The sequence below is a fragment of the Candoia aspera genome, chromosome 11 (genome assembly GCF_035149785.1).
Source record: "Candoia aspera isolate rCanAsp1 chromosome 11, rCanAsp1.hap2, whole genome shotgun sequence".
Classification (NCBI taxonomy): domain Eukaryota; kingdom Metazoa; phylum Chordata; class Lepidosauria; order Squamata; family Boidae; genus Candoia; species Candoia aspera.
This window is the reverse complement of record NC_086163.1, coordinates 4364542-4376710: the sequence shown is the minus strand read 5'-3', so window position 1 is coordinate 4376710 and position 12169 is coordinate 4364542. Positions and strand designations below refer to the sequence as shown.

At 43.1% G+C, this 12169-nt stretch overlaps 1 protein-coding gene across 1 annotated transcript in view; it reads left to right on the top strand.

The window, feature by feature from the left end:
- RSPRY1 (ring finger and SPRY domain containing 1) overlaps window positions 1–9814 on the top strand; it is a 38678-nt gene extending 28864 nt beyond the window's left edge. The window contains exons 11-15 of the mRNA XM_063312763.1: window positions 3759–3870; window positions 5611–5713; window positions 7221–7373; window positions 7552–7656; window positions 8665–9814. Of these exons, the coding sequence (XP_063168833.1) occupies window positions 3759–3870; window positions 5611–5713; window positions 7221–7373; window positions 7552–7656; window positions 8665–8761 (570 nt within the window). The 3' untranslated portion in view covers window positions 8762–9814. The remainder of the gene's footprint in view (window positions 1–3758; window positions 3871–5610; window positions 5714–7220; window positions 7374–7551; window positions 7657–8664) is intronic.
- The last annotated feature ends 2355 nt before the right edge of the window (window positions 9815–12169 follow it).

Below are 12169 nucleotides of genomic sequence, written 5' to 3'. Positions count from 1 at the left end.
TTTTGCTGTACTGGGGTGTTTGTAGAAGCCAAGTGATCTTCCTAACCCTAACCCTTGACCTTTTCAGTTTGTCTCAACTTAATCTTTACTTTGCAGCAAGGGTGATCAAGACATGATTCTTTCACTCTAGTTGTACTCCAATAATTGCCTATTGTAGCTCTGCTGGTGGTGACTAATGGGCAGTGGAGTGAGTGGACTTGTTGCCCATCACTTCTTTACAGGGTTGCTCTTGGAAAACAGATTCATGAGAGCATCCTCCCAGCAACCTGGAGAAGGGACAGAGTTTGATTGTATTATGCAGAATTGTGATAATAGTTAAGGCTGGGAACATAAGGCTTTGTAGTGAAATGGTTTTGTTTAGCCATATTTTCTCTTACAACTCCTTCTGACAAATACCTTAATGACTTCTAGACCACTCCTTTTATGCTTTGACCCTTAGAATAAGTAGGGAAACCCTTGAGGAAATTTCACTCAATTAGATCAGAAAACTGAGGTCTGTGTCGTACTGCAGATTCTCCTGACTATTAGCCAAATAATTTAATTATAAAGAGCATGGCATGCCCTTTAAATTCTTAAGAAGAGGTGCAATTAGTTTAAATATTGTTAAATAAAAAAGGATTGGAAAAACCCTTGAAGTGGATAAGCTGCCTGGATCAGATTCAGAGAATGATGGCAAGAATTACTGTACAGTATAGACACTGAGGGTATTGAAATTCAGGATAGATAGCAATGAAAGGCCATAGAGGAATGATATTCAGTAAAAGAGATCCTTTCTTCTTAATGTTGCTGATATATTTGTTTTTAATGCAGGTCAGAAATTACTTCTATTTATTGTGTTGTTTGGATCTATACTGAGGGAATTAAATGGAATTCAAAATATAAAACATTTAAGAGATGAAAAAGCAAGAGAGGCTGGGCTGAAATGAAAATAAAACTCAGGGAAGAGGTCAAAGAACCAAACAAAAAGTGGAAATCCTGATCTTTGGTTATGGAACTCCATCCTTGTACATAAGTTGCCTCAGATCACACCACAGGGGAGCCTCGCTCAATGAGAGAATGGTAGAAACTACAGTGCCATCATTCTCTGAATCTGATCCAGGCAGCTTATCCACTTCAAGGGTTTTTCCAATCCTTTTTTGTTTAACAACAATATTTAAACTAATTTCACCTCTTCTTAAGAATGTAAAGGGCATGCCATGCTCTGCCTACACAATTAAGTCATTTGGCTAATAGCCAGGAGAATCTGCGGTACAGTGCAGTAAAAGCAGGAAGTCATTGCAAGTCCACTGGGAGGGGAGAAAATCTGTGGACCTTTCAGAACTATCCATAAACCTGCAGGACTATGACCTACAGCATGATCTGAGCTTCATCTTAGTCCTCTTAAGAGACAGAGCTTCGGGTTAAATAAACAACACGTAAAATAGTGTGCCGTGACATGTCACTATTGAGGCACCTGAACCACCATTCCCCGTCCTTCACTGGGGAAAGGAGGTGAAGTTCTAGGTGTAGTAACCCATGGCGCTTCTTTTAGCAGCACTGACGTCAAGCAAACTTTTCTGTGCCTGTGGATCAACCCCATGTAATGGCTTGGAGGAACTTTGGCCCCTTCCTCATTACAGAGCTGGTTCGACTCCCTGATGTGTTAGGGCTGTCCTGCAGGACCTGCTCGCTTCGAATCATGCCACAGCATTTAAACCGGGGTGGAGATGTTGGAAAACGTGACGTTTCTTCCCCTTCGACCATTCTCTTGTAGAATTACCTGTACGTTGAAGATGGTTCTCAAGCTGCATGAGCCACGTTTGTTTACGTTTCAGCCCACAGGCGGATGCCCTGGCGTTCTTCTGTAGAATTGGGTGGCACAAGCCAGAATCCATTTTTCTTTCAATGACGGCAAGCCATTTGGGTCCTGAGGCGGCAAAGAAGCCCAAGCCGCGGTGCTCCCACCACCCTGCTTCACGCTTGGGATAAGCTGCTTATACTGGAATGCCGTGATCCTTCCTCTTCAAATAATCATGTCTCCCACTAGGGCCAGAAAAATCCACTCATCCCTCTACAGAGCGTTATTCCAGTAATATTCCATCTGAGTGTGCAGCGTGCTTTCTGGAGGACAGCAGGTTCCGCTCTTGAAACAAGTGGCAGGGATGCCACATTCTTTCCATTTGTACACTATCCACTATCTCCTGGCAGCCGTTTGGAGCCCTTTCCAGCCTCATTGGGCACCCAGAGTCCTCCTCCTGAGGTCTGCAAACATCATTTTTGGTTGGGACATGATTCACTTCTGCAAACCTGAATTATAAACAACAGACTCCGGGGGGGGGGGTGTTTCATAGGAGAGGGCCCTCTCGGACTACTTTTGATTGTCGTCTTATTGATTGGAACCTCTGACTCAAGAGAGCTGATTATTGATTGGTGCACTTTTTCTAGCAAAGACAGTGAGTGTCAGCTCTGTGTGTTCCATAAAGGCATGACGCAGTGCGTTGTTTGAGATGTTGTCTGACTAACTGGAATCTTTTCACTGGAAGGACTAGATGAAGCTCTGATCACATTGTAGGGCACCGGAATGCAGGACTGCTCAGAGTTCTCAAGCAGGGCTCTTCAACCGTGGCAACTTTAAGATGTGTGGACTTCAACTCCCAGAATTCCCCAGCCAGCATGGCTGGCTGGGGAATTCTGGGAGTTAAAGTCCACACATCTTAAAGTTGCCACAGTTGAGGAACCCTGTTCTAAAGGGTTCATAAAGTTACTCTCAACGCTCTATGTCCAGCATGGTCAAACAGGTACTCAGATCCGAATTCTTGTCAAACTCTCAGCACTTCAAGATAGGCCAGGTCAGGAAACAGACAGCATGAGAATTGCTGGAACTCTGCTGCTGTTGGGTGTAGTAACAGAATCTTGAAAGCCTGCCAGAGTTTGCCTCTGCCCCCCCACCTTATACCAAAGAGAATCAAGGTGGGGTCATTTTGAGTCTCTTTCTCACACTTCCTCCTTTCCCAGGACTGAACTCTTGTTTCTCCTTCATTAGGAGCCAGTTTGGTCTAGTGGTGAAGGTGCTGGGCTAGGAACCAGGAGACGGGGAGTTCTAGTCCCGCCTTAGGCACGAAAGCCCGCTGGGTGACCTTGGGCCAGTTGCGCACTCTCAGCCCAAGAGCCAATCAGGCGTGGTGTGAGAGTTCTAGTCCTGCCTTAGGTATGAAAGCCAGCCAGGTGCCCTTGGGCCAGTCGCGTGCTCTCAGCACAACCCGCCTCACAGGGTTGTTGTGGGGAAAATAGGAGGAGGAAGGAGCATTAGGTATGTTCGCCACCCTGAGTTATTTATAAAAATAATAAAGGCGGGGTAAAAATTACATACATACATACCAATACATACATTATCTCTTAATGCTTCTGCTAACAGTTTCTTTGTCAGTTACCTCTGCAATCCTCTACACAGAAACCTAGGGTCTGCAAAAATTTGATGCAATTTAATGAGAGTAAGGATTAGAGAAAAAAGTTCACTGAGATGCAGCCAGTTTTCTATCCCTAGAGGTTTACCGCTTGATCAGAAGTTCCAGGGTTTTTTGTTTTTTTTTAATGAACAGGTCCCTTAGCCTGCAAAAGTTTGAAACTCCCTGCTTGACACTAACTGGGGCTCCCATGTGCTAGAAAGGAATGTATTAAGCTCCTTAGAGGCCTACGGTAATGCAGAACAGTTGTTAACATTTGCTTTAAAGAACAGAGTTTTCAAGAAAATGAAATGCTGTATTCTGTGTTTCCTGAAGGAAGGTTATGGTATTGGGGACGATGAATACTCCTGTGCTTACGACGGCTGCCGGCAGCTGATCTGGTATAATGCCAGAAGTAAACCACATTCCCACCCATGCTGGAAGGAAGGTATTATATTGTCCCACTTGCTTTCTTTTGCTGGAGTTGTGTCACACCCCAGACGTCCATTACTCATTTTCTGTTATCCCAGAATGTGGAGCATGGCATAATTATCTAATTCCTGTTGAATGCTAGCAAAACCTCCTTACCAGTGAGAACAGGTCAACCATGGGAGAAAATTGCAAGTAGCTGGCCCCCTTTTGCTCGAGGTGTTCCAGCAGAAGGTGGACAACCATTTTTCAGGAATGCTTAAATTTGCATTGCTGCATTGAGCAAAGGAGTTGGGCTCAGCAGCCACTTCCTGTTTGTGATTCTAACAGACAGACATAAAAACGGAAGAAAAATGTCATTGCTGAAATAGATTTTTGAACAATGGAGCAAGATACCTACAGCTGGAGGAGTCTTGCTCCCTGGTAATTTTTTATGGGGATGGCTGTGCACTTGTTTCCTGTGTGCATTATTGATTCAATGCTTCCACAGTGATCTTGAGAGTTCAGGAAGCCTTCCTCCATGAAAACAGCAAATTGCAGATGCTGTAGCTAATTAGTAAGCTAATGTTTGGTAGGCAAAATAAATAATAAAATCAATAGACTGCATGTGGTAAAGACAGCAGTGGGTTTTGCAGCAAGCCTGAATTTTTCAGACATTCATTTATGACTGCTGCATTTGACGAACATCACATTTACAAGAACCATATTTCCATTAATATGTTGAATCAAAGTTCCATATTGGGTGGAATTTTTGCAGCATCACTCCATATTACACGTTGCAAATAGTTTGGCTTTAAAAAGAAAGAATGTTCTTGGAGTCAAACTCTGTAACTTTCTAAATCCCTTTTTTAATGTGCTCAAATGCTCCTGATGACAATTTAATGCTGCTAGTAAATCATGGTTGGCAAATCAGGGGCCAGCCTCAGAAATGGGTTCTTTCTTTTTCTCTCTCATATATGAATTTTACCCCTCCCCCTCTTGTGCCACTTTAGCAACAGTTTAGAGTAACTGATGTCAGTTCTGGTCCTAATTTGGCTTTGCATCTTAACCAGGGTTTGAAGCAAGCTTACAGATCTTGGTTGAGATAGCACCTGGTATTGGTAATCTTGCTTGGTTTTGATTAGATGGAATAAATATGGTTAAAGCTGCTAAAAGGAAGAAGATAGGATTTATTCCAAGACAGTGTCCCTGTTTGCAACTGGCTCTTGATTTGCAAAAGCATAATTTGTAGAGCCAGTTTGGTGTCGTGGTTAAAGGCATCAGGCTAGAAACTGGGAGACCGTGAGTTCTAGTCCTGCCTTGGGCCCAAAGCCAGCTGGGTGACCATGGGCCAGTCTCTCTCTCTCAGCCCTGGGAAGGAGGCAATGGCAAACCACTTCTGAAGAACCTTGCCAAGAAAACTGCAGGGACTTGTCCAGGTAGTCTCCAAGAATCGGACATGATTGAACGGATTTTTTTTTTAAATGTAGAGAGCAGTTTATCTGTTCTCCAGGCATATGAATATTTATTAAAAGATTTGCAATAAATAGAGTTAGAAACAACCCAGAAGTGGGTAGCATGGAAACAAGACCATCGATTTTTGTAAACCAATTGTGTAGTGTGGACCGAGTGTTAAGGGCAGCGCAAACATAGCTGAACTGAAATGGATTTGGGGGCCTTTCAGCGGCTGTCAAATAAATTGAGCTCCCAGTTCCTCTTTCGCAAGACACATCTTGGTGATGTCTGTGTTTCAGTAACTTTTTTTCTTGTGTTAACTAAGGTGACACTATAGGATTTTTACTGGACCTGCAAGAGAAGAAAATGATTTTTTATTTAAATGGGAACCAGCTTCCTGCTGAGAAGCAAGTGTTTTCGTCTGCTGTGTAAGTACATTCTTCTTTTGCAATAGACGTCCGTCTTTGCAGAATTAGTAATAAATATTTAGTGAAATAAGACTTGACCTTGTACCAGCCTTGAGAAGCACGAAGATTTTATGTACCCGAGAGAGCTCAGCTGTGTACACAGATTGGTCTGATTCATACAAAATGTTAAGCCATAATGAGGATTTGTTGGCTTGTGTTTTTACTAAGCACGATGGGTAGATCCACCCATTTTGATTTAATACAGTGTTAAGCCACTGTGGCTTGTGCAATAAATCATGGTTTTAAAAATCCTGGGATGGGGTTAGATGTGAGCACTGGCACGGCTTTGCCTTGGTCCCCTTTCTTTTAAAATAGTTCTTTCCCTCCCTTTTCAAGTACAGCTGACCCACGTCCTATATTCTTCCTTCCCTTCCTCTGCCAGCCTGTATTCCCTGAGAGATGCTTGTTTTATGTTTTCTGGGTCTGTTTTTCTGCTCCTCTTGAGTTTTCTCAAAGCACATCTCAAGGCTTCTAGCTTAACAGGATGTAGCAATTTTGAATTTCCGGTCCCTGCAGCTAAGAAAGGGAGACGCAGCTGCTCAAAGTGACCCACATTTTCACCAAGCCCCACAAATGATGTGCCAGGCTCACTGAAGGCGGGGACTCTGTTAATGTCTTGTACGTTGTTGTAGAGGTGTGCATGCTGTTCTTCAGGTGAAAATTCAGCAGTTTGATACAGAAGGAAACATTGAGAAAGATACAAAATACTATTAATACTAATAGAAGGAAAAATGAGAAAGGTAGATGTCTAAGAATCAAACTGAAATAATGAGCAGGACCTAAAGTTAAGTGTCAAAGGCCTAGGCATATAGAAACAGTTTTGCCCTTATTCAAAGGAAAGCAACGTAGGTACCAGATAGATTAATAAATAGAGTGCCACCACTGAGAAGGCCCCCGTTCCCCAAACATTGCCTGGTCTGCCCCCACTGATAGGAATGCCTACAGAAGATTTTAGTAGATAAACATGTAGGGAAAGCCCTTTAGCTGCCTAGATTCTAAGTCTAAGGACTCTAAAAGCACCGCTTTTACTTTGTGTAGAAATGGGCTGGGAATAAATGCAACCAGCTTAGTCTGAAGAGCTGCAATCTTACTGCTCTGTCCCAGTTAGTGATGTGGCTTCGAAGCCACACAGCATTTTCATAGTTTCCAAAGGCAGCTCCATGTAGAGCATGTGAGTGCCTGTCGACCCACGCTGATAGCAATCACTCCTAGCCACAGATGTCACGGCTGCCTTCAGGAGCAAAGGTCAGGTCAAGGCTGTGAATGCCACTCCTCTGATGTGACTTCCCACAGGTTGAAGAGAGTATTGGGGGTGATAAAGGTGGTAGTCCAGTTTTTGGAGAGCCACTAAAGACCCACAGTCGGTGGCTGACTTTAAAAATCACGGGTATTTCCCAGTCTCAGAAGAATTAAGGGTACTGGGCAGCTTGTATTGTTGCACTGATTTTTTTCTTCCTTTATTGCACAGCTCTGGCTTCTTTGCTGCAGCTAGTTTCATGTCCTATCAACAGTGTGAGTTCAACTTCGGAGCAAAGCCTTTCAAATATCCCCCATCTGCAAAATTTAACACCTTTAATGATTATGCGTTCCTGACAGCAGAAGAGAAGATAATTTTACCGAGGTAACGTGTGAATCTGAAAGGCTCGGATATACTTTTGTGCCCTGCATCTTTACAGACGTTAAATGATTGTTTTCCTTGGGTGAGGAGTTAATGTGTTGCTTAAATCGGTGTGAATGTGATGCCTTGATATATTGTCAGTTATGTGTGTATGTTTCACCTCCTCCTATTTAATCTTCAGACACAGACGCCTGGCCTTGTTAAAGCAAGTGAGCATACGGGAAAATTGCTGTACACTTTGCTGTGATGAAATAGCTGACACAGAACTCAGGCCATGTGGACACAGGTACTTCAAGAAACAGTGACTTTTGGTAGATATTTCTAGTAATTTCCCCCATATCCATTGCCTTGGTACAGCGAACACACGCAGTGCAGGCCTGGTCTAGATACACAGCCACTGGCAACATTCGGTGTGGGTCCAAACCAACAAAGGGGTAGACAGAGCATCATGTTGCAAACCCCGCCTCTTTCCTGCGCATCAGTGGCAGGGTCTTGCATCACAACACTCCAGTTGCCATCTTGCTGATGTGCCGCTTCAGGGTGCAAGAGAGGAAGGTGGTTTTTGTATACTGCTTTCCCTGTTAAAGTCTTGGAAGCTGTCGACCGACCTTTTGGGTGCTGTTCTGGTTTTCTGGAGGAAATTGTGTGGGTGACTCCCTGCCTGCAGTCTGAAGAGACCCAATTCATTCTCTTCCCTCAGGGCTCTATCCCAGCCTTTCTCCACCTTTTGACCCTGGAGGAACCCTTGAAATATTTTCCAGGCCTCGGGGAACCCCTGCACATTCAGGCTCAAATATAGGCCAGAACTTACAAAATTATTTGTTTCAGGTGTGGACCTGTACGTATGCATTAACAGAGTTCTTAAACTAAAAATAAAGGACGAAATGTACCTCTTTAACGTGAAGTTACCCGAATTTGAAACAATTTTTTAAATAAATCGTGATCTCCCAGGGAACCTCTAGTGGCCTCTCATGGAACCCTAGGGTGCCACGAAACCCTTGTGGAGAAACCCTGCTCTATCCCATCATTCTCAAGTATCTCTGGACTAGTTCTGCTAAGAGAAAATGGATTTTGCTTGCTTAAAATCTGTGCATTCCCACATCCACGTAGTAAATTCTTGCCCCAGAATGCAGTATGTTCCCTGGTCTATTCCAAGTATTTCCGTATAGATGTTCCTGTGCCAAAGCCACAATAGCCATGGGTGTATTTTGCACTGTTTTACACTTAAAGTTTGCTTGTTGCTCCTCAGGAAGAAGCTGCCTTAGTAACCGACCTTGTGTCCTTGCCTTTTCAGTGATCTGTGCATGGAGTGTGCCTTGCAATTAGAAACCTGCCCTTTGTGTCGGCAAGAAATACAGACCCGCGTCCGACAGATTGCTCACATTTCATGACACAGGGAGAACTGTCTCTCGCGGATTTGCCTCTGATCCATTCCATCCAGTGCCAGAAGAAAGCCAGCTCAAACCAAGCTCCACCCCACCCCACCCCAGCCAGAAGCCCAGCCTCATCCTGTCACCATAATGACCCCAGAGGGGAGCGTGTTAAATTGCTGCACAGCCTCATAGTTGCGGGATGCTTTCTTTTAGCGGTAATGAAAGTTGGTGGTGAAAGCTGAGTTACCCATTAATTTATCTCCAGCCAAGACTGTTGGAAAGGCCTTCTTGATTCCTTTCTCTGGTTAATTTCTCTGGCCTTTCCTTCTTAACCACTTCCACTTACACACTGAAGACTTTGCACTGGAAACATGCAATGCATAATCTCCTAAAATGGGGACGTATCCGTTTCCCAAAGCCTTTGTTTTGGCAGCCATTATGCATTTTTATTTTTATTATTTTGTCACTGTAGCTTCCTGCTGGTCAGAGTACACCCCTATATATATTTTGGACTGTTAGCATGAAAATGTTAGAGACTTGAAATCTACATGAAGAAACTGATTTCTGATGAAAATTGGTTATTTTCATTCATAGTATTTCTTAATTCCTTCAGTTTCAGTACCTGCAGTTTTGTGAAAAGAAAACTAATTTTCAGGAGGAATTCTTATAAATGCAGCAACAGACTGGAGATAGTTTGATATTCTAGGTATTTTTAAGGTACCATTGATCATTGCTTTTTTTAAAAAAAATCTGTTCTTGCAAGTTCTGTACATTTTGAAAATACTGAGCTATAGATCTTAAGATCTGGAAAGAACGTGGAGCAAATGTGTTAATATTGTTTGAAGAAATACATGTTTGAATAGCAAATAGCTTGATTTGGTCAACTCCTGTTTAAGCAGACTCTAATTTTTATATTATGGTAAGTTTTTGGCTGCACGCTACTTCTGTAGAACAGTTGCATCAGTCTTGCTCCTAGTTCCCCGTGGATTTCTGAAGTAGCAGAACTTGCAAGATAACGCAAAGCTGTATCAAAATATTCATCCCGAGATGAAGTAAGCTGTGCTGGACCTTGAGAGAGAGAGAGAAAATCTTGACTCCACAATTAATTAATTCCTTTCTGATGCATAACAATACAGATAAGCTTCTGAGACAAGAACAGAATAAAACGTTACAAAAAGTGGTTCGAATCAGGGAAGACTGAGCAGGAGAAATTGCATAACCCTGTTTTAGTTTATGGCATGAAAACAGCACGGCCACACTTAATGCTGGTACGTTTATTTTGCAAAGGTCAGGGATATGCAACTCTTACTGGAATAGAAGTTGCACCTGTCTTTGCAGTTGCGCCACAAAGAGGCTGAGACCCATAAACAGATCTCAAAAGTGGATAGGGGGTGAAATTTGAACACACATTTAATTATTTAACTGTTAATACTTAACACGTACGCAGTTGTTAGCAGCTCCCTGCCTCAAAATTGATTCCCAGGTTTAAAATTAGTGGTATGTCAGGAACATTTTATGAAAGAAATTCTTGCGTACACACGTATGTCGTGTAAAGAGGAAGAGGCGATCTGGGAGTTGGTTGCTGATCGGCAATAGAATTGGGACTGAGGAGCACCTTCTACACAGCCATAAGCCTTTGTGGTCAGAAATATATTAAGCAGGGCTCTGCAAAGCCGCTAAGGGGTGTTTCAGTCTTTTGAGTGAAGCAACCCTTCCAAATTCATTAAAAAGCAGTGTTGCCTCCTGCTTTTAACTCAGAGTGAAGCTGCCACATGGTGCTTCGCGTTACTTCTGTGCTTACCTGCAACCGTTTCTAATAGCGAGGAGAGGCTTCTGTGCAGCACAGACTGGAAGAATGTGAAGGCCGTCACGGAGACGAACCAAGGCTGAAATTTTTCACATTGGAAAGGTGTTAGTCTTTATAGTGCCACAAGGTTCTTGCCTTGAGGGTCAGAAGGCACACATCCTTGAATACCACGCCATCCAGTTTTAGTGACACAATGCTTCAAATTTAAATCTACTGACCTGAAAAAAGTCTTCAGTTTTCTGCTACCTGGGCAGCATATTAAACACTTGGCAAGTGGTTCTGTGTTTCTAGGTGGATTTCAGCCTTGCAGTCGTCTTTGAGACTGACAAGTGCCAGATCCAAAGTTAAAAGCAGATTGTGTTCAAGGCATTGAGGATGGGAAGTGGAAGGGAAAAAGAGAAAATCTCTTTGCTTCAAGAAGGGGGGGGGGTCCGTTGGGTTTGCCTGGTTTAGCTTGTCATACCATATCCATTTGCATTTTTTAAAAGCTGTATTAATGCCATTTCATGGAGAAAATTATCTATATGGTCGCCAGGAGTCGAAAAGAACTCGATGGCACATAATTACTGCCTTAAAGCATTTTAATGCATCACATAGTTTCAATTACATACTAGCTACTAAAAGATGTTTTAAGCTTTCATACCCCAAAGAGAATTATGGTTAGGAAGCAGTCCCATTCCCGCCTTTGCCATTTTTATTTGCCACGTGGAGACAGTTTCTAAGATACTGGAAATCTCTTACTGGAGGGCTGTGTAGGTTAAAATGAGCACCTCCCTGGTATTCAAGAACAGCAATTGCCAAGCCAAAGCCAGCATGCTGATGAATTGATTGTATCTAGCAGCTACCTGGTAACCCTGTTCTTAATGTTAAAACTTTTTTTACCACTCTCTCCTTAGAGATTATGTATACTTTTAGCGTTGGCTGGATTTTAAGTTTTCCTTCTTTTGAGTCATCTTAAGAACTTAGAAGAACCTCTAGAGCGGAGTTTCTCAGCCTCGGCAACTTTGAGATGTGTGGGCTTCAACTCCCAGCATGGCTGGCTGGGGAATTCTGGGAGTTGAAGTCCACACATCTCAAAGTGGTCAAGGTTGAGAAACTCCGCTCTAGGTATTGTAAGCATGTGCTGTAGCTCAAGTTCAGCGTGGTGGCTTTGGTCTGTATTTACAACTGCACTATGCTGGAAGACAGATGCACATTTCACCTTTATGTGGCCTTTTTCTGCTCACCAGCCACTTCATGCCCATTTCATCTTGTTCAAGAGAGGGCCCTGAAGGACTGGCTGGAGGGACAAGAGTCCGGGGGGGGGAGAGAGCCAAGAGGGACAGATCACCATGAAACAGACAGAGGGCAAGAATGTGAAGGAATACTTAGGTCTTACTGCTTCAAAAACTAACAGTGACTGTGCCAGAAAAGCCCATCTTATTCGCTGTTTGGTCTCAGGCATAGGCATGAAAGTTGTATAATGTTTGCTAATAAATTATGCTCAGTTCTCCTGTAAAATCAGCAGGATCGTACGGTAAAAAGAAAACCTTGATATTGTTAAGGAATATATCGCATTACGCTTCATGAACTTTCAAGTGCCCGAGACCTGTGTCTGCTGCAACAGATTAATCTCTGTT